This window comes from Pyrus communis, chromosome 11 (genome assembly GCF_041283825.1).
Source record: "Pyrus communis isolate YQ-2024b chromosome 11, ASM4128382v1, whole genome shotgun sequence".
Lineage (NCBI taxonomy): Eukaryota > Viridiplantae > Streptophyta > Magnoliopsida > Rosales > Rosaceae > Pyrus > Pyrus communis.
In genome coordinates, this window is record NC_142575.1 from 3,225,689 (window position 1) to 3,250,185 (window position 24,497).

Here is a 24,497-nt window from a genome sequence, read left to right on the forward strand (position 1 = left end):
TGATAGGACAGTGGGAGATTTAAGAGCCCTTGATTTTTGGGGCTCACTAAGACCTCTATAAAGCAAATCGAGTCCACCAGAATAAAACTACACACTATTGTAGACATCTCTTATAATTCACATTAAAGATATATCAGACCACTACAACCAAGCTCACCAAGGATCAGATTATCGGTAACGTAATTCTCTTCCCAATGTTGAAAGATATCTCAAATTCGAATAGTTTTTCACGTTTAATTAAAACAAATAGATATGTCAATTGAAAACTTTGTAATATGATAATTAACTTTTCAACTCATTAATAATTTAATTAGTCTATTGTAATTTGTCTGTCTATTGTTCATTTGAGGATAGGTTTACTGTTTGTGCAGGACCCTTTTTTCCGTAGACCAGGTTGAAGGCCCCGGTAAGGTTTTTATCGAGGCTCATTGAGCACACTATCCTCAGTTTGTACATATTCTATGTTGCTTAAGGAATATCGTACATTCTTCAAAAAAAAAAAAATAATAACTTTTCAATTCATTAATGATTTAATTAGTATTCGTACAGTCAACTTTGAATGAACAAAAAAATCAACAAAAACCTTCAAAACAGGCATCTGATCAACAAAAACACTATTTTACAGCCAAGATCCTAAAAAAAAAAATTTCCTTCTAGTAAAACATGATCTTTAGGAGGGCCAAATCCTCTGCTAACGGAAGTAACCTGTCCCGGACACCGTGAGCATTTTTGTTAGGAGGCACATATTTGCCATGTCCAGACGTAGGACGTTTATGATCGGTAGAATTCCCACACGACGAGCCCTGATATGATTTAATTTTTAGTTGCCAGAGAGGCCGTTCGCTTGGCTACCGACATTGGAAATTAGTTAAGATCGCTTGGTGCTTTGTGTGCTTGTCAAGTCCGGGGAATTTCCAATACAGTGACACATAGATTGACCAGGTTAGCCTTGTATTTTTATACCGACTTTTTTGAAGATTGAAATCTCTCTCAGTTCTCTTAATAAAATCGGTATTATTTCTCTTGAAAAATCTTCTTATAACTGTTCATTGTAACTGGGCGCCAACCACCGCCTCCTCACTGGCTGCCTCCCCTAGCGCCGCCCTTCCCTCTCTGTTTCTCCTCTTCCCTCGTTCCCTTGCAAACTCAACGATAATCATATCCGCATTTTGCATACTCAACTTCAACAACTGTTTTGACTGCTAAAGTATACTGGTTTTACAACAAAAGGATCAAAATATGTACTCATCTACCTCTCAACCCTTACAAAACCAACTGCAATAAGAAAGGATGCGGCTATGGTTCTCTCTACGGTTGCTATCTTGGCGTAATTGTAGGTACGACTCCGCTAACAAGGTCGCTGCCGGAGACATCTGAAGAGACGTAAGGATGCCTCGCTGCATTGGATGAGGATGGTGGAGTCACTACCTTTCCACCGCTACCATCGGTCACTGATTCCGTTGTTTTGCTGTCAGACTCCGGCACCATAAACCATATGTTTTCGAGTTCCCGAACTACCTCTGCCATTGAGGGCCTCGCGTCTGTATCATCTTCGCAGCACCTGAGAGCCAAACTCAAGAACTTTTCCACACACTCGGAAGGATAAGACCCCATTCTTCCATCAATTACTGAGAAGATCATACCGGATTGGAATGCAATGTTTACCTGAAGTGCATGAAAACTTGTAAATAACACTAAAACCGGTGCAGCTAGTCGGTCACAGGGACTAAATAGCATTAACAATACGCGATCTTAGCTTGACAAAGAAGTTATATTCTTACATGCAAAGCATAGAAGACGGTTTATATATATAGTTATCCAAAACGGTCTGTAATTAGGTTCGAGTAGTTACCTCTCGAACAATGTTTTTGCCATGTGAGATTGGCTGCATCCCTGTCAAGAGCTCCAAAAACACGACACCGAGGCTATAAACATCGCTCTTATCCGTTAGCTTATGAGTTAAGAAATACTCTGGATCAAGGTAACCCTGAAAAATAAATTCAAATAATAAGAGAGTTTTCAATTTGTATTGCTGTTAATTAATAATTTGGTAAGAACAATGCTTATGGGTCTTACCGGTGTCCCCTTCACTACTGTGGATACATGAGCAGGCACAGTCCCTTCGAAATCTGGAACTGGGGCAAGTCGGGAAAGTCCAAAATCAGCAACCTTTGCAATAAACTTGGAGTCCAATAATATATTGCTGGCCTTGATATCCCGATGAAATATCGGAGGGTTGGCTTCTGTATGGAGGTATAGGATGCCCTTGGCTGATCCTAGGGCAATTCTTAATCTCATCTCAAAACCCAGCGGTTCTTTAGACCTAGCTGCTAAGACACGTCACAATCATATGTTAAAGCTTGTCGAATGGCATGTTAATCGAAGTCCCTATTGTAAATTCTTAGTCAAACATTTACGAGGAGTAAATTACTCTGCCAAAATTCAGAGAGAAATGAAGTAAGAACCAAAGACAGTAAAAACTAGAATGTTAGGTTTACCCGAAAGGTGATCCCTTAGAGTTCCGTTGGACATGAACTCATAAACCAACATCTGCGCGCACAAAAATAACATCAAGTTTGTCCCAAATAAATTTGTTGGTTCCAACATAAAGAAAAGAGAGCAAGAAGAGGAGATAAAGTGGCAATAAGTGCCTCTGCCTCGTACGTTCTGGTTTTGATTTCTTTCATTCGTTTTCCATTACTAAATGATATATATAATTTGATATTATGGATTTCGTTTCCCTAGCTCTTCTAGAGTTAGCATTCATTTCCAATTTCTAAGTAGATGAAAAGTATTTCCTGATGCAGTTTATATTGACCACATTACAGACGGAATTTGATAGACAAACATGGAGATGACTACACCTTTTTCGTTTGGAATGAATAAATCGTCTGAAGAAAATGTAGCAGAAATACATTCAGAAAGGATAAGCAAAAGTACCTGTTCCCCTTCTTCATCACAATACCCGACTAAGGACACGAGATTCCTATGATGTAAGGGTGACAATAATTCTATTTCTGTTAGAAACTCCTTCTCGCCCTGTAATGATCCCTCTTGTGCACGTTTTATGGCCACAACTGTTCCGTCAGCAAGGGTGCCTTTATAAACCTTTCCATAACCTCCTTGTCCAATTTGAGCAGAGCTGTTAAACTTGTCTGTAGCAGTGGACATTTCTCCATAAGTAAAAGCCTTGACACCTTCAATTTTAACGGAGCTCTTGGATGCTGCGGATAAACAAAGGCACAATGTTAAAAACGAAATTGTTTAGTCCAAGACGTGATGCGCCTGCCCAATCTTATTAGATTCAATTGAGTGTAGGGCTTCTCAGGATTCATAAGCCCTATGGAATTTATCATTTATGCTAATAACCTTTCGCCTTATGATAGTAAGATACTCACTGTGACGTCTTCTTGAAATTGCATGGCGGTCCTTCAAATGTTTTCTGAATATAAGAAGAGAAACAATTGCAGATAATGCGACGGCACCAGCAATAGTCCCTAATATTATGCCCGCCAGAGCGCCCTTGCCTAGACCGGAATTTGAAGAGAGGGCAACCACTGTGACATCAATAAGAACCATGAGATCAACAGATTGAAATCAGCAAACAGTTTCACATCATAGATACATGAATGAACAGATGAATGTATTAACTAATGCATATTTGATAAATGAACCCGTTCACTACAGAATGTATTCAATTCTATTATCCTATAATTTTAAAATGCACAGCATCGGAATTAAATGTAATTTCAACAGGAAGGCAACAAAAGAAAAAGTAGTTAGGTCTGATTAAACCGGACACCCGGCACAAGCTACTGAACTGTGATAAGAATAGTCAAGCTAAGCAAACATAAGCCCCCCACTATTCCGAATTATCCCACTTCTCCGACAAATTCATGTAGAAAATGAAACATATAAAAAATAAGGTTCTTGAGACAAACCATCCTTGTAAGGCCCCAGTAGAATGAAGCCGAGAAGTTCATAGGGTCCAAATACATCACTGTCAGGAATTTTCCATGCTGTGAACATGGTCATGATTCTTTTAACTTCACTTTTATTGAAAGTATGGGAATTATTGGCCTTATCAACATATACAGGAAAAAGCTTCAGAGAAATTCTCAGTCGAGGTCCCTTTTCCCATACAAATGAAGTAATGTCCAGCTGATCGAGATCTAATTTGAGACCAGAAGTAAGATACCACTCAAATGTACTTTTGTATGGGCGAAAATCTGTGAATCCGGGACTTTTCAACCGATACTCAACAAGTAGAGGAACAGCACAAAAACAAGCTACAGGAAGATATTCGAAAGGGGGTGGGCATGCTTGACTCAAACAGTTGGCAGTGGAGTTAATCGAAATCTGACTGTCATTTTCGTCACCACTTTCGGTCCCACAGAATTTATCAAGGCTGGCATCTGAGCAGAGCGGATTTCCCCGAAGCCTGAACAACAGTAATCAGAAGAGAAAGATTAATGAAGTTTTTCATTACAGTGCTAAATATTTGTTATATTGTTAACTTGCACTTAGAGATATGTTAACATAGAACAAAGTCCAGAAGCAAACCCGACAGTGACATTTTGCGGAACTTCTGTACTGCCGTTTACACTTGTAAGGTCATTGTTCTGCAACTCCCTGCAACATCAGAAGCCACATTACACTTGTTAACCAAATTTATAAACAGCGGCATCCTAACACCAGAAAGTGTAAATTCACACACACACACAACCCACTGGGCCACTCTCTCTTCACCAACAGAAGTAACAATTTTCTCACTCCAGTTCTTACAAGATTAGTCTTTCTGTCGCGTTGAGTTTCCTGTTTTGCCAAAGCGCTGCTGGAACGGAGCCACTCAATGAATTGTTTGCTATAGACCTGCCATGAGAAACAAATTTTCTCACTTTACTTCATAACATAGTTTTTATTATTGGCAATGCTAAAACATTTGATAACATCTTAAAGAAAATAACTTCAAACTCTTCCTATTTACAAAGTAAGATAGACGGAAGCTCGAATTTGAGCTAAACAAAGATTGATCAACAATATCACTAAATAATCCAAAACATCAAAAGAGCAGTTTGAAGTGGCTCACAATCTCTGAAGATTACGAAGATTTGAAAAGTTGCCAGGAATTCTTCCGGTCAGAGTGTTGTTAGATAAATTGCTGCACACAAAGTTCATACTTTGAATATTAAAAATCCATGTAATCCTTTTACAATTAATTATATGATCTCTAAAGCGTAACACTGCTTTTTAGAGAACATTTAACAAGAAAATCCTGCTAAACGTTAAATATAATACATATGGGCATATCATTTGCAAGGTAAATAGCGTCTTACATCGTCGTGATTTGATCAGAGAGTTTACCCAGAGGCAAGGATCCATTTAGCTGATTTGAGCTTAGATCTCTGAAAATTGGTATGAATAAATAACGAATTACTTAAGATACTGTTGAAACATAATGTACATTATATTCCAAGAATTTAGAAAAGCCAGAAAATCACTAAAAATAATAGGGTATGAAGTGACACTTCTTGAATGAACTTACACATAACCGAGGTTTGGAATCCTACTCAAATCAGGAATAGGCCCTTGTAAGTTGCAGTTCCTCAAACTCCTGAAAGAAACAACAAAAACACAAAGACATTCAATCTTGACATGATTCATTGTGTTAAATGTTAAGAGCTACTTCTCGATTGTCATTCCAAACCAGCACCATCACCTAATGTGATATAACATCAGATAGAAACGGGAGATGTTCCCCGCACAGTGGTTGGAAATATGTTTTTCCCAACAAAAACTATAATTCCCTCTATTTGTTGCTATGATTAATTACAAATCTTTTAGATTTTCATCTCCGTAGTTGGGGCTTTAAATCCGATGTATGAATAAACAGAGATTCTAGTCCTTAGATCACACACTTTTACCTTTAAACTTACTAAAAGACAGAGAATCAGAAGAAGAACTTACAACTTCAACAGTTTAGACATGTTGCTATACGTATCTGGAATTGTAGTCCCATCAAAGTTGTTGTTGTCAACTTGACTGCAAAACAAATAAGATTATAGGGCTAAGAAGCTTGATACGGGATTGCATCCCTCAAATTATGTCATAGAAAAAGGAAAGTCCAGAGAATTGTTCCCAACAGTACGAAAATTCAAGAAGGGAAAGGATGAAAACATAATTAAGGCACAAATTATGTCCCGAAAAATAAGAAAACATACAGTATTAATAAGTTTGGCAACTCCGAGAACTCTGGCGGAAGATACCCAGATAAGTTGTTGTTGTCAAGAAGACTGCAAAAAGTCCGATACATTTATTCAACTCAAGATGGCCGTACAGAGAAATGAAGAGGGCAAAATGAAACTAATGAACCAAGTTGAAGATTCTGAATGTTTCCAGCGTACTACTTACAAGTGGACAAGACTTGGTAATTTGGAAAGCTCAGGTGGAATTTGCCCGCTAATCGAATTGTTGTTCATGTGACTGCCCAAAACGGAAAAGATGTGAAACATAAGAAAGACAGAACTATAACAAACACAAGATAATATTACACTTTTTAAACTAAAGCAGCATTTGAAAAAACCCTTACAAATGCTTTGTCTTGTTCAAATTTGCAAATGATTTTGGTAATGGTCCTGATATTTGGTTCTGGTCGATTTGTATTCTGTCCAATTTTGGAAAATAACCGAGCTCTTCGGGCAAGGGACCTGATAATTTGTTTCCATTGAGGAGCCTGTAAACGCAGAATATTTGATGTATAATGAAAGTTATGAAATTTAGCAACGATAAGTTATCATAAATTGAGGTATACTTTGAATAATTGATTCAAATATTGGGAGTATCTCATAAACAATAAAACCTACATATGTGTTCTTGCTTTCTAATGCTGTCAACATAAAACATTACCATGTGATGAAAATGTACGTTCGGCGATTCAGTCTAACCAAATTTTGCCAAAAAGTCAAAACAGCTTAACTTACAAAAGTTCCAAGGTTGTTATGTTGCCAATCTCCTTCGGTATACTTCCACTCATGTTGTTCCACATAAAATCCCTATCAGAAGAATAGATGGAGGAATATGGATCAGAAGAGAAAATCATACCCATCATATTAAGGAGAATAACAAATTTCCCAGAACACTGAGAAGAGATTGTCCAAGAATTTAAAGCTTCTTTCAAGGTATGTGGTGCCGTACAATATTTTCATATAAGATAAGCTGCCAAGCTCTGGCGATAAACTTCCTGACAGATTCATATTTAGTAGTTTCCTGCATTAAAGAAGGAAAACTTGTCATCATAGCCAAAGTCTACTTGAAGTTTAAAAGTTCAACATGTTTTTGACGGTAACAAAATATAATTTTCATGTCACACAAGACATTCAAACATTACTTGATTCTGTAAACCCTAGATGACTACTGATTGATCTTAGGAACAGGGTCGACTTGGCAGATTTTCTTATTTCGTTTAGATATTTCTACGAAGTTCATAATTGAATCACCTACAAGCAGGGAGTTTTTTTCATTGAAACCGCTCAGAACCAGAAAAATGAAAATGAAATCTTTCCATGAATGGAGGAAAGAATGAAACAAGAACAGGCAAAGGTGAAAGGGGATACTCCGTTTAGTCACCAATCATGCAAAGTATAAATGAGAATCAGAAAGATTAAAATATACAATTCTTGAACATGATGATAGCCATCATCTGATGCTGTGTTGTAGCAAAGCACTCCTGTCCAGTTTGCTGTACATGGGTCTCCTCGATTCCAGTTGCTCAGATTCTTGTTGGGATCAACCAAACTTCTCTTGATGGCCTGCAGCGCCGTCACTGCAATCCAACACAAATGATGATCCTTACTGATTAACACAGCCAAACTAAATTTTTCTAAAAAGACCAAGTATGAGGATATCCAAATCAAAAAACAAGGCAATTTCATAATCATGCTATACATCAGAAATGAGTCCAAAAATCACAAATGTTATTATTGGAGTGCATGAATCTGCTGGAAGTGGACATAAACATCAATCCCTAGAAGACAGTAAACGTGAAACAGGTCACTTATTTGTCAAATGAAGTTACAAATTCCTGAAGAACTTCTAAATCGATTTCACATCATAACAACTGTACTCAAGCATTCCCTATACTAGAAAAAAAGCCGAGCTTCAAAAACATAAGCAAAATCACCTTCTGCAGGGTGGGTGATACCAAGATCTTGTGCTCCAGCTCGTAGCGAAGACCAGCACAAGAACATGCCGAAAACCCATGCATATGTCCAAACTGTTGATGGATACATCCCGAGATCGCAAGAATCACTACAATTCCAACCTACCCTTTACAACACAATAGCAGAATTTTATGCAGAGCTGGAATAGTCCCCCTGATATCAAACACCAAGCACAAAAAAGATTGCAAATTGAATTAGAAAGCAACCGAATATGCTGAAATAGTGTGCCTAACAACTGAACTGAATCCTCAAGTCCTCAAGCAATTTAACACTAAAACCAATGAGCTCCAACCACTTCAAAACAAAACATATAAGAATCTAAAGTGAAAACTCATACGGCAGACAGCTGGGAGACGAAATAAAGAAAACCCAATTGCCAGAAACTCACAGAAGCATAGAAAAATGTAGACATTGATAGCTTTGAAATTTATAAAGAAGTGATGCAAAAAGAGAGAAGCTTTTGGTTTTGGATTGAATTTGATTTGAATATACTACCAACTACGAGAAGATTCAAATAATAGCATGAAAATAATACATAAATGGCACCTGGGAGTTGGTTTGGTATTTTTCTGACCAGGTCTCCATAACTAATGCTGGATAGATGATCGAAGTCGGTGATGACGATGATACAGCCCATCGTTTTCTTTTGCTATTTTTTATTGGAAAAAAATAACAATTTGGTGAAATATTTTGTATACAAAAATGAAAAAATGAAAAGGGAGTTAGGGTGTTGATGGGAGTTTGAAATTTTATAAAGCCAAATGGTGGTGGTGGGGTGGGGGGGTGACAAGAAACTAACGTCTGAGAAAACGGCCAACTACCTAATGAGCGCCGGGAACAGACTTTTTTGTGACCGTTCTACGTCGGCGCTCGATATTGTTTCTCACAACATGAATTCAATTTTGGACGGTGAAAACTTTAACAATGTATCTAGAGCATGTTTACCAACTTCAAACCGGAATAAGAAGAGATTAAAACGAACATCAATTGGAGTTACTAAGAGATCAAAGTTTTCGTTGAAGCGTTTACTAATTATCTATCGCGAATTAATTAGTTTAAGAGGTTCAAACTTAAGACATTTCACTTACAAAATAATAATAATAAAAAATTATCATTAAACTGTAATACTAAACGATTAATGCTCTCACCAACTTGATTAGCTGATATGTAATTTTCGATAAAGCGTTTACTATAAATTATCACGAATCAATTGTATGGAACTCGTAATTCGAGTTATTTGAACCTTAAACTTTTCACCTCATAAATAAAAATGAATATCATTATATTGTATTACTAATAGATGATTGCTCTTACTGACTTGATTAGCTGATAAGTAAAAGATATTTGTAAAACACAAAGCCATTAATTATTAATATTGCAAGAATAATCATCATAACTATTGCAGGAATAATCACTATGGAGTAATATTATATTTTTTATACCACGTCATTAATAGACGTTGGATCCACCAATATCAAATAGATAAAGATGTTAACCTACTCACATGTAGCAAGTGAGAACACATATAATTCCGTCAACCAGCACGTTTTTGCATGACATCTGTGTTGTCTATTTAGTCCGAACCTTAAAAATATTTTCATGAATAAATAAATAAAAAATGTGCTCTTCACACTAATCAGTGGAAAAAAAAAAATCCTGCTGGTTGTCTGCAATTCGATCACACGCAACAATATTTCCAAAATATTATTTAAAGAAAAAAAAATACCCAAACGGCAGTGGTGAAAGCGAGGGCATGGAACATGAAGTCAAATTTAGATAGGATTTTAGGGTAAATTATATTGGAGTAGTGGATGAGTTTAGACTTTAGACACATCATTTTACCATCAAAGTTGGATTTGGTGCAAATATCAAATTCTGGCCCAATATCATCATCAACATTTTGAATAATTACATTAACGTGTTTTAAATTGAAAGATATATTTTATTGGAATTTACGAGAACAACGAGGGAGAAAAGTAATATGTTAAAATTATGATAAAATATTGTAGACGTGATCGAAGTCGCAGTTGTGTCCTTTCCCTCCCCTTATGTAAAATCTACAAGTTGTATGCAATTTTTTTAAAATTCTTCGTATTGGCCTTCTTGGGAAGCAAAGCCTTGTTCCACCAAAAATACATAGTAAATTCTTAAAATTTGCTCAAGCGGCAAAGGAAAGTGAAGTGATATGTTTGAATTATGATACATGTAGGCATGGACGAAGCTGCAAAGGCACGTGTGCATGAAGTAGCAGCATCATTCCCCCCCCCCCCCCCTTCTCCTCTCCCATCACCACTACCGCCGCCGCCGCCATTTTAGCGACTTCATTGAAGTGTCGGCAAACTCTACAGAGTTATATGGAATTTTTTATAAAAAAAAAAAATTCTTAGCATCGACCTTCACAGGTGGCAGAGTTTCGCTCCGACACTAAATTAGGGTTCAATTTTCTTCAGTGTGATAAAAAGTTGCAAAAAATCATCCAATTTCCTTAAATTAGGTAAACCTTAATTAATGCATGTGGACCTTCAAGCTTTTAATTATGCATAATTACAAGGAGATAGAGTTAAATGGAACCCTCCCACCTTTAAAGAAGGAATATGAACATCTGCCTACCTCATCACATTTTGACTCTTGCACAAGTTATTCACTGCAAAACGAGCCAAAGAGGCAACCAAATATTTCCACACTACCTTTTGTTTGGAAAGTAATGTTATGAAAGGTAGTTTGCTCGCTTGACCAAAGAGAAAGATTGAAATAGTCAAGAACAAAGAAAACCTTTTAAGTAGACAAAAACTCTTTAAATCTAGATAATTTAACCAAATATCCAATCCTTCAATGGCGGGGGATAGCAACCAAAGGAGCCACTTGCAAAGGGTTGAAAGGGGACATATGCCATTGAATCGGATGTGATATGCCATCAAATCGGATGTGAACAAATTCTTTAAATCCGCTCTTAGAGTTCAAGAAAAAAGAGTAGATATATATCTTTCTTAAACATCTTATACTTTTGTTTTTTATTTTTACATTTTAGCTTGCATCATACAGAAATTTCAAAATCATGTGATGATGTAGCTATCAAATTATTAATTTGAAAGGATGCGTGGCCGTCTAATTGGAACTCGTACCATTCACCAACCTCATTCCATAAGCTTGACGACCCAAAAAAAGGAAAAAGAAAGAAGAAACTCCCATGTATTGGGCCTTGGGACCAATGGGCTAATGCAATATTTTGAATGGACTGGGCCAATTCTTATGCATGATGAGTAAGACTGGTCTTTTTTATCGATTGGATGTCTGCTTGAAACTGTTTTATATGAAGTACTTACGCTTATAAGCACTTTTACTGAAGAAAAAAAAAACTTTTAATAGAAGAAAAATGTTAGAAAGATCACATTTGATAACACACATGTGAACCGCCTCTCTAAAAACTTTTAACAATTATCCGCCTAACGTTGGGAAGCTGGCTAATTTTCGTTTTAGGATCAAGCATGAAACAACAAGGACCTACCTTTCTAAAAAATACACTTCACGACTCATGCCATTTTGTTTTCTCAAACAAAACTAGAAAAGTAGGTTTGATTTCAGTCCACAAATTTGTTACACATCAACATTCATCGCCAACGGAGAAGGGGACCAACCTCTCTGCTTTCCCACAAGAAGTTGCAACTAATTAGCAAATCCCACGACAGATGTTGCCCCCACATGCAAAAGCCATCAACTTCGAGTAATCACTTCAGATTTGAACGCCCTTCCAATTGCATTTGTTCACCATTAACCCAGGCAGCTTTCGCCTTGTAAAGCTCATTTGTAGCTCTCAACTTAATGTCATATGCATGCATGCAGTTGTAAATTAGACGCAAACCACTCGTAATAAGTAAATTTAAACAAGTTACATGTAAATGTTTGAATGCATTTGGATTTACAACTTATTTCGCTCGTAGCTCACAATTGTTTTGTTGAGCTACATGTCAATTGCTTGAGAATTGACATTATGATCATTGGACAAGGTAGCTGCTAGTATTATGCCTTGCATGCGTTATTATGAGCATTTGTTGATAAATTCACTCGACATATGTTGACATGTTCGCTCAAGAGTTATTGACACATATTTGCTAAAAAATTGTTGGTCTCTATTGACAGACGTGTAACATAACTCGGTAAACAACCTCAGGCCCACCAATGCTGGATGAAATGTCCAAAAATTTCAGCAAATAATGTAGGTAGACATATATATCTTTCAAAAAGGGTGGAAATGCGACGCGTGCACACATCATTGGCTATTTGGATTCAAGTGGGAGCCCACCTCGTTCTCCTGCATGTCCTGTTCACAGCCAACATGTCAGCCGCCCGACGTGTAGGGCCGCCGGAGTTTACAAATTAGAACGTATGATGACGTGGCCCTAAGGAGGCCAGTTGTTTAGTGAAGTCGACGCTGGCGCGAGTCCTAGTCACTTGTGTTTTGCGTGGCAGAGATATGCAGTGAGACCGGACCATTAAGCCCTAATTTGGTACAGAGGTGATTCTGAAAAAAGTGGCTATGAAAAAAAGCTGGGAGCTTTTTTTTTACAATGTTGGGTGAAAAAAAGCCAAAAACACAAAGCTGCAAAACACAGCTTTGAAAAACCAGTTTTTTTTCACATCTGTTTTACATAAAAGTTTATCAAACACTATAATACTACTTTTTTTTTTTCAAAAGCACTTTTACAAAAAAGTTTACCAAACACTCTACTGCTTTATTTCACAGCTGCTTATTCTCACAGTACAGCAGAAGCATATTTTTTTTCAAAGCACATCAATATCAAACCAGCCCTAAGCCAGATCCCAAGATTCAGTAACACGTCCCATCCACCATAATTCCTCTAAAACGACGTCGAATGCTTATTTTATGCACTACATTATTCCTAAACATTCAAGGTTGTTAAGCGTACCTGCATTTTTGAGTTTTACCTTGTGACATCCCACATCGACTAGGGGAATGATCCTTATATGTATATTCTCATCCCTACATAGCACGAGGCCTTTTGGGAGCTCACTGGCTTCGAGTTCTATCGGAACTCCGAAGTTAAGCGAGTAGCACGCAAGAGCATTCCCAGGATGGGTGACTCATCGGGAAGTTCTCGTGTGAGTTCCCAAAAACAAAACCGTGAGGGCGTGGTCGGGGCCCAAAGCGGACAATATCGTGCTACAATGGTGGAGCGAGGCTGGGAAGTGATCCCGCCCAGGGCGGGATGTGACAATTTGGTATCAGAGCCTAACCCTGGTCGCGTGTGTGCCGATGAGGACGTCGGGCCCCTAAGGGGGGTGGATTGTGACATCCCACATCGACCAGGGGAATGATCCTTATATGTATATTCTCATCCCTACCTAGCACTAGGCCTTTTGGGAGCTCACTGGCTTCGAGTTCTATCGGAACTCCGAAGTTAAGCAAGTAGCGCGCGAGAGCATTCCCAGGATGGGTGACCCATCGGGAAGTTCTCGTGTGAGTTCCCAAAAACAAAACCGTGAGGGCGTGGTCGGGGCCCAAAGCAGACAATATCGTGCTACGGTGGTGGAGTGAGCCCGGGAAGTGATCCTGCCCGAGCCGGGATGTGACATACCTAGCTAGCATAGATGAACAGTTTAAACTTGATGATGTGGAGTACGTGTGGTTTTTAAATGTCATGTGTGATCAACTTAGAATATATACAGAGGACGTTAAGCGTCGCATGTGGTCAAGCCAGCTATAAAGAAAGCTAAAAGTTCTACTCCAAACTGATCAATTAGCAATTGTTGAATAACTCAACTTCTTATACATGCTTGCAAAGTTTTTTAACGGTCTAATGTGATACATTCTTTGCAAACTCACAATTAATGTGCGATGATAAAGCATATCGCAAAGGGTTCGAAATATCTAAAACCGAAGGATAAATGTCCAGCAAAATAACTTAAAATCTTTGACATTTTCCACCTATTGAGAACTAGTTTTGCGTTCGATATCCACTCCAATGCGATATCACAACAAATCATCTATGAGGTAAACTCTACAGTTCCACATGATCTCACATGTCACTCAATATGATTTGTCCATGTAAAAACGTCATACGTGAGAGATAAGTTAAGCATATCCCACATCGAAATATAGATGTATAAGCTAAGAGCAAATTGAAATCCAAAATCCATTCCAAAGCCAAAGAGATTAAATGATTAAAAGGCTACGAAATAGGGAAAACCAACAACTTTTCACGGGAAATGACCAAATAATACGTGATATGCTTATGCTCAGCTCTGTTCTGTCAAGTAGTGACAATTAGAATTAGGACAAGCAACGTAGAAAAAGAAAACTATAGCTTAAAATGGAATACTTGTCAAGCTAGTCGTTGTATAACTAAAGATAAGATCAATGGCAGATTTATGATTCGAACCTTGAGAGTTTTATTGTTAAAAGTTTAAGTTTTTTTTAGACAGATATGGAAAGTGAAGCGTGTAAAAAAAATTTAATTTATTCATTGAGATATTTCGTCGAACACTTGGTAAACTTGTTATTGTTGGTCAAAAATCAAGTCACGAACATGTCAATGATATCAACGTATGCCGAAACAATCTGATGAATGATATTAAGAGAATTTGTCTAGACTATTGACATAACCTGTCGAGGTATGTCTAGCAAACATTACATCAAACACTTCGTGGACACAAAAAAAAACTCATACCAAATATTCAAAGAGTACTCCCAAAACCTTCGTATATATATTTTCTGAACTCCAAATAGTTCTAGGACCACCTTGGTCCCAATGTACATTCGTCCTAGACAAGACTTATATGCATGATTCAATAATTTCTAGCTAGTATCCAAGAAAGCATGGTAAATAAAAGCTCTTTATGTAACCCGCCATTGTGACCCCATTTATTCAGAGACCATACAATCTCTCTCTTCTCTCTCTGCACAGCAGCTCCAAGCTCCTCCCACCTCACATGGCTTCCCCTCTCAATGGCAGCAACAGGCTCTCCCTTGCCATGGAGCGCACTGGCCAATGGTACTACAACTATCAAACCCTCTCTTGCATGTTGCCAGTAAACCGGATTCGGCACAGCGGTGGTCCGGTCACTCAGATCGAATCATCGCCGGCCGGACATATATCCATCCATACAGCATGCACGCCGACTAATTTCTTTGTTTAAAACCTAATTAACAAGCTTCTGCTCATCTTTATGTGTGTTTGTAGGATTTTCTCTCAAGATATCCCGTCAGATGTTGTGGTTCAAGTTGGTGAAGCCAATTTCTCTCTACACAAGGTATTAAATTCACTAGATCGAGTTCCAATCTCGTTCGAATTTACACGTTTTTTAACGTGCTTATGTTCTATAGAGTTCGTATTTTGTTCGAAGGTATATATTTTACGTGTTGATATCGTGCTTATGTTCGAGATTTCGAGCTTGAAACCATTGTTTCACGTGTTGATATTGTGCTTATGTCGCGATTTCGTTTCAATTTCGAGTGCATGCATGCTTAACTAACGTGATTAACAAATTAACTACACGAAATTACCAACTTAATTATTCTATTTGCAGTTCATGCTTGTGGCGAAAAGCAACCGCATAAGGAAACTAATAATGGAGTCAAAACAACCGGACCTAACGAGAATCGACCTCTCCGACGTTCCCGGAGGCCCGGAGACGTTCGAGAAGGCGGCCAAGTTCTGCTACGGCGTCAACTTCGAGATCACAGTCCACAACGTCGCCGCCCTCCGCTGCGCGGCGGAGTATTTGGAAATGACCAATAAGTACTGCGACAACAACCTCATCGGCCGCACTGAAGATTTCTTATCTCAAGTCGCTCTCATGAGCCTCTCCGGCGCCATTGTCGTGCTCAAGTCCTGCGAAGACCTCCTTCCCATGGCGGAGGACCTCAAAATCGTACAGAAATGCGTCGATGTCGCCACTTCCAAGGTACTTAACTGTAATTAACTTCTAATCACGCAGTATTACAGTCTAACGATATTCTTTTGATCATAATTATGTGATTAATTGTTGATTACAGGTCTCAATCGAAGCAAAATTTCCGAGTCGATCGCCGACGAATTGGTGGACAGAGGAATTGTCGATTTTGGACATTGAGTTCTTCGGCAGAGTTATCTCCGCGATGAAGCTGCGCGGGGGGAAATCATTGACCGTTTCCAGCGCTATCATAACTTACGCTGAGAAATGGCTCCGAGATATCGTCCGAGACCGCTCTGGACCCGCCGCGAAATTGGCCGCTTCGGACGACTCCGAACTGAGACTCCAACAACGGGAGCTTCTAGAATCGATCGTCGCGATCTTACCAACTGAGAAAGCTGCTATGCCGATCAACTTCCTCTGCTGCCTTCTCAGATCTGCGACCTTCGTCAAGGCGTCCAGCACGTGCAAGACCGAGCTCGAGAGGCGGATCTCGTCGGTCCTGGAGCACGTGACAGTCGACGACCTCCTGGTGCTGTCGTTCACCTACGACGGCGAGAGGCTCTTCGATCTCGAGAGCGTGAGGAGGATTATCTCCGGGTTCTTGGAGAAGGAGAAGAGCGTCGCGGTCTTCAACGCCGGTGATTTCAGGGAGGTTTGCTCGGCGGAGATGATCAGAGTCGCGAAGACTGTCGACGCGTATCTTGGTGAGATCGCCACGTGTGTTGAGCTCAGTATCTCGAAGTTCAATGGCATTGCCAACCTCATCCCCAAAGGCGCGCGTAAAGTCGACGATGATCTCTATCGTGCCATTGATATTTACTTGAAGGTAGGTAATTTACTAATTACGAATTGATTAATTATTTTTACACATGCACCATTATTTTATATTAAATCGCACATTACATTTCTATTGACAGGAATCGAAATCTAAAATATTTATTTACGAGTAAAAAGACCACAAGACCATCATGTTATTAACTCGAATTTCTTTAATTGATTTTGGATCATAGCTGAGAATTTGCTTGAACTCGTGAATTTAAATAATTGTTGAATTTGATTTTCAAACCAGAAATTTAATAGATGCAAACTTAGTAAGTTTTCAAAATTTGACTTGCGCTTTCACGTTTTAGAATAAAATCGGAAAGTAGACCAAACAAGAGTTCAATTTTTTCATTGAAATAGGTTATCAAACAGCTCCTTAGAGTTACAATTTCCAAAGCTCAAGTTCTGTATTAGAAAACTCGTAAGACAATCTTTCAATCTTGCTAACAAAACTTATATCAAAACCACTCAGGGTATGTTGTCTTGAATTCAAAATCTGAATTTGATTAACTTTAGTTATCACAATTTCAAATAGAGTAATGCTACACTGACCACATATTTGTACCATCATTTATATAATTTCTTTAATAGAGATATGGCTCGCCAACGCATGCGAGTTCATCTCTATTCGAAATATGATGCAAATTATGATATAAATATGTGATACGAGTAGAAGTTTTGTTTCAAATATATCTTTCAGTAAACATTTTGTAATTTAGTTGATCAATAACATTAACTTTGCGTCCAAGGTTTGTAGATAAAATTGCACTTTATTGTTAATTAATCGTAAATTATGTGTTGTGATTAATTACTATCATGCAGGCTCATCCGAACCTTGATGAGATAGAGAGGGAGAAGGTGTGCAGCGTAATGGATGCATTGAAGTTGTCATACGAAGCGAGAGTCCACGCTTCGCAAAACAAACGACTCCCAGTTCAAATCGTACTGCACGCGTTGTATTACGACCAGCTAAAGCTGAGGAGCGGGGTGGACGAAAACGACGTGCAAGACGCAGTAACGACGAGGAGTCAGGTGCAACATGACGTCTCGTTGGCGAGGGAGAACGAGGAGTTGAGAACGGAGTTGTTGAAGATGAAGATGTACATTACGAACCTGCAGAAGACTGGTTCTGCAGGGATTGCAACGACATCATCTGGTAAAGGAGGTGGCGGGCCCAAAAAGGCCACATTTTTCTCGTCTGTGTCGAAGAAATTGGGGAAGTTGAATCCCTTCAAGCAAGGGTCGAAGGACACATCGAATATCATGGATGAGGGTGTGGATATAAACAAGCCTAGAAGGAGAAGGTTTTCTATTTCTTAATTAATCAAGTCTTCGAGGGAGTTTTGGCGCAATGGAAATGTTGCTTTGTTATGACGGAAAGGTCACAGGTTCAAGTCGTGGAAACTGCCTCTTTGTAAAACAAGATAAAGCTGTGTACAATAGGAGTTTCCTGACTCTCAAAAAGTAGTGATCTTGTTGGTTTGGACTCACTATTTTAGTTAATCTAAGTCTTTGCTTTTTGTGTTGGTGTTAATTCTTTTTTTTTTTTTTCCCTAAATCTTTTTAATTTGTTGTTTTGTTGAGATTTATTTGTCTTAACTTTGGACTATTTGGTCCAATTGTGCAGCTACAAATGTTTATATGTAGAATATATAATATGACTGGCAACATATGAATTTTAAAAAGGGCATGTCCTGAGTTTTTTAAGTCTCGGAAGCCAAAATAAGTGCTCTAACATAACTTATAAAAAAAATTATTTGTTTGATTGTTTTGTTCTTATAAAACGTAAAAAATAGCCTTTAATAACGTTACATTTAGAGAACACTTCTAATACAATACTTCAAAAAGACGAGAAAATCAGTTTACTTTGTAATGGGAGAAGGGCACCCAAAAAATTCAGTTTACAAGTTGATAGATGATTGTCCTCAATTTGAGCTCTTTTAAGTCTTTTTGTATAAAACTTATAACCAAACTGGAAATTGTAAATTAGGAAAAAAAAACATAGATTGTACAATTTGAACCCAAGACGCCTTATTCAAGGGTGTTAACGAAAATCAGTGCAACTAGTGCCACTTCTTTAGTATAATTATATTATGAATGAATACCAAATATTTTGTGTGCCCTCCATTTTTTGATGCTTGGGGCGGTCATTGGCTCGCCTTGGGTCAGAGTTGGCCCTGTTTTAAAATCAACGAGTATAGGGTACTTGGCATAGTGTATTGCCTCAGTGGTTGAGCCCTTGTAAAAACACTCACTACTCATGGTTTCAAAACTCTCTCCCCATCCTATTGTTAAAAAAGAAAAAGAAAAAGGAAAACAGTGAGAGTATGTGTCCGTTTTTCATACGTGCATCATCATTTAACGATCAAAATGAAAGATATGAAACAAAAGTCTAACATTACAACAAATTCTAACATCAAGTTTTCTCCTGTTATGCTCATCTGGCTGCTTTTCGAGCAAAGTGTTACATGGAGGGTGAATCTTTGGATAGAGGTTCTACAACTAGGAATGGCGATGTGCACGGGCACTTCCCAAGATTCTGAACAACCTAAAAAATGTGATCACCACTAACCCCCCACCTTGTTAATCATTTTCCATTGTGAATTTAGGCCTAATCGAAGACCACCTTAATGCTAATAGTAAAACATAGGTTATGTTTAGATACATTTAAAATAATTAAAAGCGTTTTAATAAAATGCTTCTCGAATTTAAAAATACTTTCACTAAAAAATGAGATGATCATAGGTGGTTTTAGCCATTTTGGGCCAGGTTATTGGGTAATCCAAAACCTGTTTGGGCTCGTTTAAGAGCCCAAGCTAACGGCGTTCTTCAACACAGTTAAACGACGTCGTCCTCTACACTATCACCTATGCTATAGAAAGAATTCAGAGTCGGAGCTGTGTTTTCGTTAGGCACACTCTATCTCTCCCGTCTCTCCTCTCTCTCGTCTCTCTCTCTCGTTGCTTCTCCTCTCCATAGCGAACCAGAAGAATCGAAGCACCAAACCTAAACCCTCCCAGAGCGCAACAATGGCACGGTCAGACATGGTGTTGGATCCTAAGCCCTTGCCGGAGCCACCGGCATCGATCCCCTCCATAAGATCCGACCTCCAGGGCTACACCGAGCAGAGCCAGGCCTCCGACGAGGATGATCTCTACAGCCGCCTCAAGACCTACCAGAGGCAGCTCGAGTTCATCGACATCCAGGAGGAGTACGTCAAGGATGAGCTGAAGAATTTGAAGCGCGAGCTCCTCCGCGCCCAGGAGGAGGTCAAGAGGATCCAATCGGTGCCGCTCGTCATCGGGCAGTTCATGGAGATGGTCGATCAGAATAACGGGATCGTGGGCTCCACCACTGGGTCCAATTACTACGTTAGGATTCTCAGCACCATCAATCGGGAGCTCCTAAAGCCTTCCGCTTCCGTCGCCTTGCACCGCCACTCCAATGCCCTCGTCGATGTTCTGCCTCCGGAGGCCGACTCGAGTATTTCCCTCCTCAGCCAGTCTGAGAAGCCCGACGTCACGTACTCTGTAAGTTATGCCCAATCGATGTGATTAGTGTTATGACTGAATTTAGGGTTTTTTCATGTTTTTTACTATCTTCTATGAATTTTTTGCATTAAATGCTTAATTGGTTTAATAGATTACTACAAGGGTTTTGGGTTTGTGGAATTTAACGATATTCAGGTGCCACTTTTGAGGAGAACTGTGGCTATAAAGTTAGCTGTTCTGAAAACCTCACCCTATATTGGTGTCATCTGACTGCGTCTGAGAGTTGAAAAACTAACCATATATCGGTGTCATTTGACTGCGTCGAGAGTTGATTCTCTATGCTCAAGTGTCTTTATGTTAGGAGGATTTGAGTGGAGCCCAAAAGTTTAACCGTTGTTCAAGTTCTATGAGTCTAAGATTGGAAACTAATCATTTGTCTATGCATAACATTGTCAAGCTTTAGGCTTGATAGAGTCTTTTCAAGCAAGAGATGGACTGCCTTTTATTATTCGGTGATTGTTGTTTAAACTAGGAAACTCATTAATCTTTCTCTAATTTATACCTTACTTGAAAGAACTGGTTGGTACATTGCCGGAGTGTTGTTTTAGTTTGTTATGAGAATTAACTCTTGTTTTAAAATGTCAAATTGTTGAGTACAGTGCCTGTTACTAATATTTTCTTAAATTCACCATTAAGCATCCAATAATGGAATCGATATTGGAATTTTACTAAGTACAACTTTAATATAAGAGATTGAAGAGCCCTTGTTTAAAAGAATATTGAAAAAAAATTTAATGAAATTCATAACTTAATATGATTAAGTAGTAGACTAGTACTATGTTTCAGTTCAGTTCCCTTTTTTAAGAACCGAACTTAACCAATCTAAGTTGTTTCCATGTAATAAAAGCAATTTGCTATGTGTTTGCATCTTCCTTCCTCTTAGCTAAATACTCCATAGACATGTTGGCATTATCATAATATAATAATGATAATCCCTTGTCCTTTTTATTTTTATGGTGTATCAGGATATTGGAGGATGTGACATTCAGAAGCAAGAAATTCGGGAAGCAGTAGAACTGCCACTTACTCATCACGAGTTATACAAACAGATTGGAATAGATCCCCCACGTGGTGTATTACTCTATGGTCCACCTGGAACTGGTAAAACCATGTTAGCAAAGGCTGTTGCTAATCATACTACTGCTGCCTTCATCAGAGTTGTTGGTTCAGAATTTGTTCAGAAGTATTTGGGAGAGGTAAGCTTTTATATAAGATCACTTATCTAGTTTTTGTGTGTTATCTTGTTTCTTACGTTCCACATATCCTTTTGATTGTTGGAATAGCAAATATTGTGGTCAAGTGTTGTGAGGGCACTATGATATTCTCTTGTTACCTCACTATTTGTGGATTTATGTTTATTTACTAAATGAGAAACATTGTGAGCACTTATTTATTTATTTATTTGTCAAGGGTCCTCGCATGGTTCGTGATGTTTTCCGTCTTGCCAAGGAGAATGCTCCTGCCATCATCTTTATTGATGAGGTGGATGCTATTGCTACTGCAAGGTTTGATGCTCAAACTGGAGCTGACAGAGAAGTTCAGCGAATCCTCATGGAGCTCCTTAATCAGGTAGGTCAGGAGGTTTTGATTTGAAAGAACAAGTAATCCGAACGAACTAAAACTTTAAATCAACCAGAACTTGGATGTTCAACGCATTGCTATGGGGTTGGAGAAAATATTTGAACAAATGACAAACGAAAGTTTAACCCTGAAACATTCTTTATTCTGCCTTCTCTTCTCAAAGTTGATTTGGGCTTGATATCTTTTGCAGATGGATGGGTTTGACCAGACAGTGAATGTTAAGGTTATTATGGCTACTAACCGAGCAGACACCTTGGATCCTGCACTTCTACGTCCTGGAAGGCTTGATCGAAAGATTGAGTTTCCTTTGCCCGATAGGAGGCAGAAAAGACTTGTTTTCCAGGTAAAATAACATGTTTAAGTATCTTTCAACGAAAGAATTATTACTCGTAGAATGTTGTTTGTAAGCTGTGAGGTATTCCTTTTTCTCATTAGCATAAGATTTGTAGCTTCTGCGATGTCCGTGCTGTGGCATCCATATCAGTTGACCAGTTACTTCCCTTTATATCTTAATTTTGGACTGAACAGGAGTTGGGCAGCTCAAAACACACCTGCACCCAATGTCTACATGAGATTATCCCATTTAATCCTGTGTCAACCTTACGTCTTACCATAGTTATGAAACTTGGCATCAGATTTCTATATACCTTTCCGTCTATATTTTCTCTTGCAATCGTGATGTCTTACTCTTGTTTTCTTCTATATTTTCTCCTGCAATTGTGGTGTCTTACTCATGTGGATTTTTCGCAAGCTGTTGCAAACAATATAATGTTAATGTACCCGCTTGTCCTGCAGGTTTGCACTGCTAAAATGAACTTGAGTGATGAGGTAGACTTGGAAGATTATGTCTCTCGGCCAGACAAAATCAGTGCTGCTGAGGTGAGACATTAATTTCTTTTGGGAGAGAATATGCTTATAGTTTTAATTCTTCTACCAACGTTAAACCCTGTTACTGTTATGCTGTTGGGATTGTGCTATTATCTTGAAATACTAATATTTGCTTAAAGCTCTTGGTTACAACAATTATGGCGATAGAAATATACATGCTCTTTTTAACAGTCAAGGTGTTAGACAGATAGTTGTTTAGAAGAATTATGGTGTTAAGATTCTTAAGAATATACATGTTTTATATGGGACGGATCTGTATATGTTGCTAGCTTTGGAGACTTTACCATCGTCAAATGGGGTTGGATTTAACCTTCTAATGGTTGATAACAAAGACCTCAATACGAATGGGTATAAATTTGAATATGAGTTCTCTTATTTGACTTCCCCTGCAATATTCTGTGTCCGAGCGTAAAGATATTGATGCTTTATGGTGGTCTCAGATCTTTAGTCTTTCCTTATAAAAATTGAGTCTTTAGTAACTGTTGTAAATGGTTCGGTTTGTACAGATTTCTGCTATATGTCAAGAAGCAGGAATGCATGCAGTCCGGAAGAACCGGTATGTCATACTCCCGAAGGACTTTGAGAAGGGTTACCAAACCAACGTGAAGAAGCCCGACACTGACTTTGAATTCTACAAATGATCGGTGCTGGAAGCTCATATAGTAGTTCTGTTGCTCTGGTTGATTAAAAAATGTTCTGTTATGTTTAATTTGGTCACTCACCACGCAAGCCGCATCGGGAGGTATTGGTTCCTTTGAACAATTGCAGCTCAAAGTAGGGATGCCTTTTACGACATTCCGAATTATTGCGGTGATGATGTATGATATCGAGCCATGGAATTGTTTTATTTTCTGTCTTTCGGATAATGTGGGTGATTTTTAGTTGGAGAATTGTTTAGGGAAAACTGTAACAATGTATACTGAAATTTACGTTCCATTCTTACTGTTTGTAGAGATGGCACAGTTTGCAGCACTTTTGCTATTCATATTTTCGGCACAGATGTTGTGGTATTATCCCTACCCAATTAAGCATTGCGATGTGTTTATTACTAGTCCGCATGGTAGTGCTCGATTTATTGACTTCTTAATTACAGGAAAGTTTCTCTCAACTCAATGACAGTGGGGATGTGTTAACCAGACATTTTTAGTCTTCAAGCCTTAAGCCAAGGTATTACAGTATGGTTTTAAATTTACCTTTAATTATAGGAGAGCAAACTTACATGGAATGAAATGGGGTTCTCACACACGTGGTATCTCATTTAATAATGTAGTAGCATGTGTAAGTTTTTTTCGTTGGACACATAGGATATTATCTACATTAAAAGCATTTACACCCATCGGGCAAGGGCAGCCCAATGACAGTTATCATTTATTTTGAATAGTAAATTGTCTTTGTCAACTTCACCTATTTTACCATTGCCAGCACGATTACTCTTCACAAATATATAAATATATATATATATATATTTTTCTTTTTTAAATTCACAATTGCCAATTTATGAAGCAAGGATGTAGAAACTGCT

The 24,497-nt window shown here is 38.4% G+C and overlaps 4 protein-coding genes across 9 annotated transcripts in view; 3 read left to right on the forward strand and 1 right to left on the reverse strand.

The window, feature by feature from the left end:
• Window positions 1-24,497, forward strand: part of LOC137743669 (putative disease resistance protein RGA4) — a 57,583-nt gene that overhangs the window by 11,421 nt on the left and 21,665 nt on the right. The gene's annotated exons all lie outside the window — the stretch shown is intronic.
• On the reverse strand, window positions 995-9,165 carry LOC137742001 (putative LRR receptor-like serine/threonine-protein kinase At1g06840). 6 transcript variants are annotated; one of them, XM_068481730.2, is made up of 21 exons: window positions 8,766-9,165; window positions 8,180-8,372; window positions 7,672-7,822; window positions 7,195-7,266; window positions 6,981-7,052; window positions 6,590-6,733; window positions 6,412-6,483; window positions 6,222-6,293; window positions 5,968-6,042; window positions 5,546-5,614; window positions 5,337-5,405; window positions 5,090-5,161; window positions 4,786-4,872; window positions 4,564-4,632; window positions 3,942-4,441; window positions 3,399-3,557; window positions 2,941-3,224; window positions 2,499-2,550; window positions 2,077-2,327; window positions 1,853-1,987; window positions 995-1,665 (listed from the first exon to the last, which is right to left on the reverse strand). In XM_068481730.2, the coding sequence occupies exons 2-21, from the start codon at window positions 8,286-8,288 to the stop codon at window positions 1,318-1,320; spliced, it is 2,862 nt and encodes a 953-aa protein (XP_068337831.2). In that variant the 5' UTR covers window positions 8,289-8,372; window positions 8,766-9,165; the 3' UTR covers window positions 995-1,317. The 6 variants fall into 6 exon arrangements, with proteins under 6 accessions (XP_068337831.2, XP_068337828.2, XP_088536499.1 ...); XM_068481727.2 differs by having other exon boundaries at window positions 2,077-2,330; XM_088680373.1 differs by having other exon boundaries at window positions 8,608-8,778.
• RPT2 (Phototropic-responsive NPH3 family protein) lies at window positions 14,969-18,475 on the forward strand. The gene is made up of 5 exons (XM_068481665.2): window positions 14,969-15,229; window positions 15,419-15,488; window positions 15,765-16,142; window positions 16,234-16,959; window positions 17,778-18,475. The coding sequence occupies exons 1-5, from the start codon at window positions 15,168-15,170 to the stop codon at window positions 18,273-18,275; spliced, it is 1,734 nt and encodes a 577-aa protein (XP_068337766.2). The 5' UTR covers window positions 14,969-15,167; the 3' UTR covers window positions 18,276-18,475.
• On the forward strand, window positions 19,790-23,971 carry LOC137742413 (26S proteasome regulatory subunit 6B homolog). The gene is made up of 6 exons (XM_068482273.2): window positions 19,790-20,485; window positions 21,472-21,702; window positions 21,917-22,075; window positions 22,278-22,430; window positions 22,883-22,966; window positions 23,482-23,971. The coding sequence occupies exons 1-6, from the start codon at window positions 19,985-19,987 to the stop codon at window positions 23,614-23,616; spliced, it is 1,263 nt and encodes a 420-aa protein (XP_068338374.1). The 5' UTR covers window positions 19,790-19,984; the 3' UTR covers window positions 23,617-23,971.

Bases quoted from the DNA above. Each gene is read 5' to 3' on its own strand.
- LOC137742413 (XM_068482273.2), top strand. From the start codon at position 19,985: ATGGCACGGTCAGACATGGTGTTGGATCCTAAGCCCTTGCCGGAGCCA. The intron at 21,703-21,916 runs GTAAGCTTTTAT...TTATTTGTCAAG, and splicing joins TTCAGAAGTATTTGGGAGAG to GGTCCTCGCATGGTTCGTGA. The intron at 22,967-23,481 runs GTGAGACATTAA...CGGTTTGTACAG, and splicing joins ACAAAATCAGTGCTGCTGAG to ATTTCTGCTATATGTCAAGA.
- RPT2 (XM_068481665.2), top strand. From the start codon at position 15,168: ATGGCTTCCCCTCTCAATGGCAGCAACAGGCTCTCCCTTGCCATGGAG. The intron at 15,489-15,764 runs GTATTAAATTCA...TTCTATTTGCAG, and splicing joins CCAATTTCTCTCTACACAAG to TTCATGCTTGTGGCGAAAAG. The intron at 16,960-17,777 runs GTAGGTAATTTA...ACTATCATGCAG, and splicing joins CCATTGATATTTACTTGAAG to GCTCATCCGAACCTTGATGA.
- LOC137742001 (XM_068481727.2), bottom strand. From the start codon at position 8,288: ATGTATCCATCAACAGTTTGGACATATGCATGGGTTTTCGGCATGTTC. The intron at 5,615-5,967 runs GTAAGTTCTTCT...TGTTTCTTTCAG, and splicing joins ATGTCTAAACTGTTGAAGTT to GAGTTTGAGGAACTGCAACT. The intron at 3,558-3,941 runs GTTTGTCTCAAG...TTGATGTCACAG, and splicing joins ACTGGGGCCTTACAAGGATG to TGGTTGCCCTCTCTTCAAAT.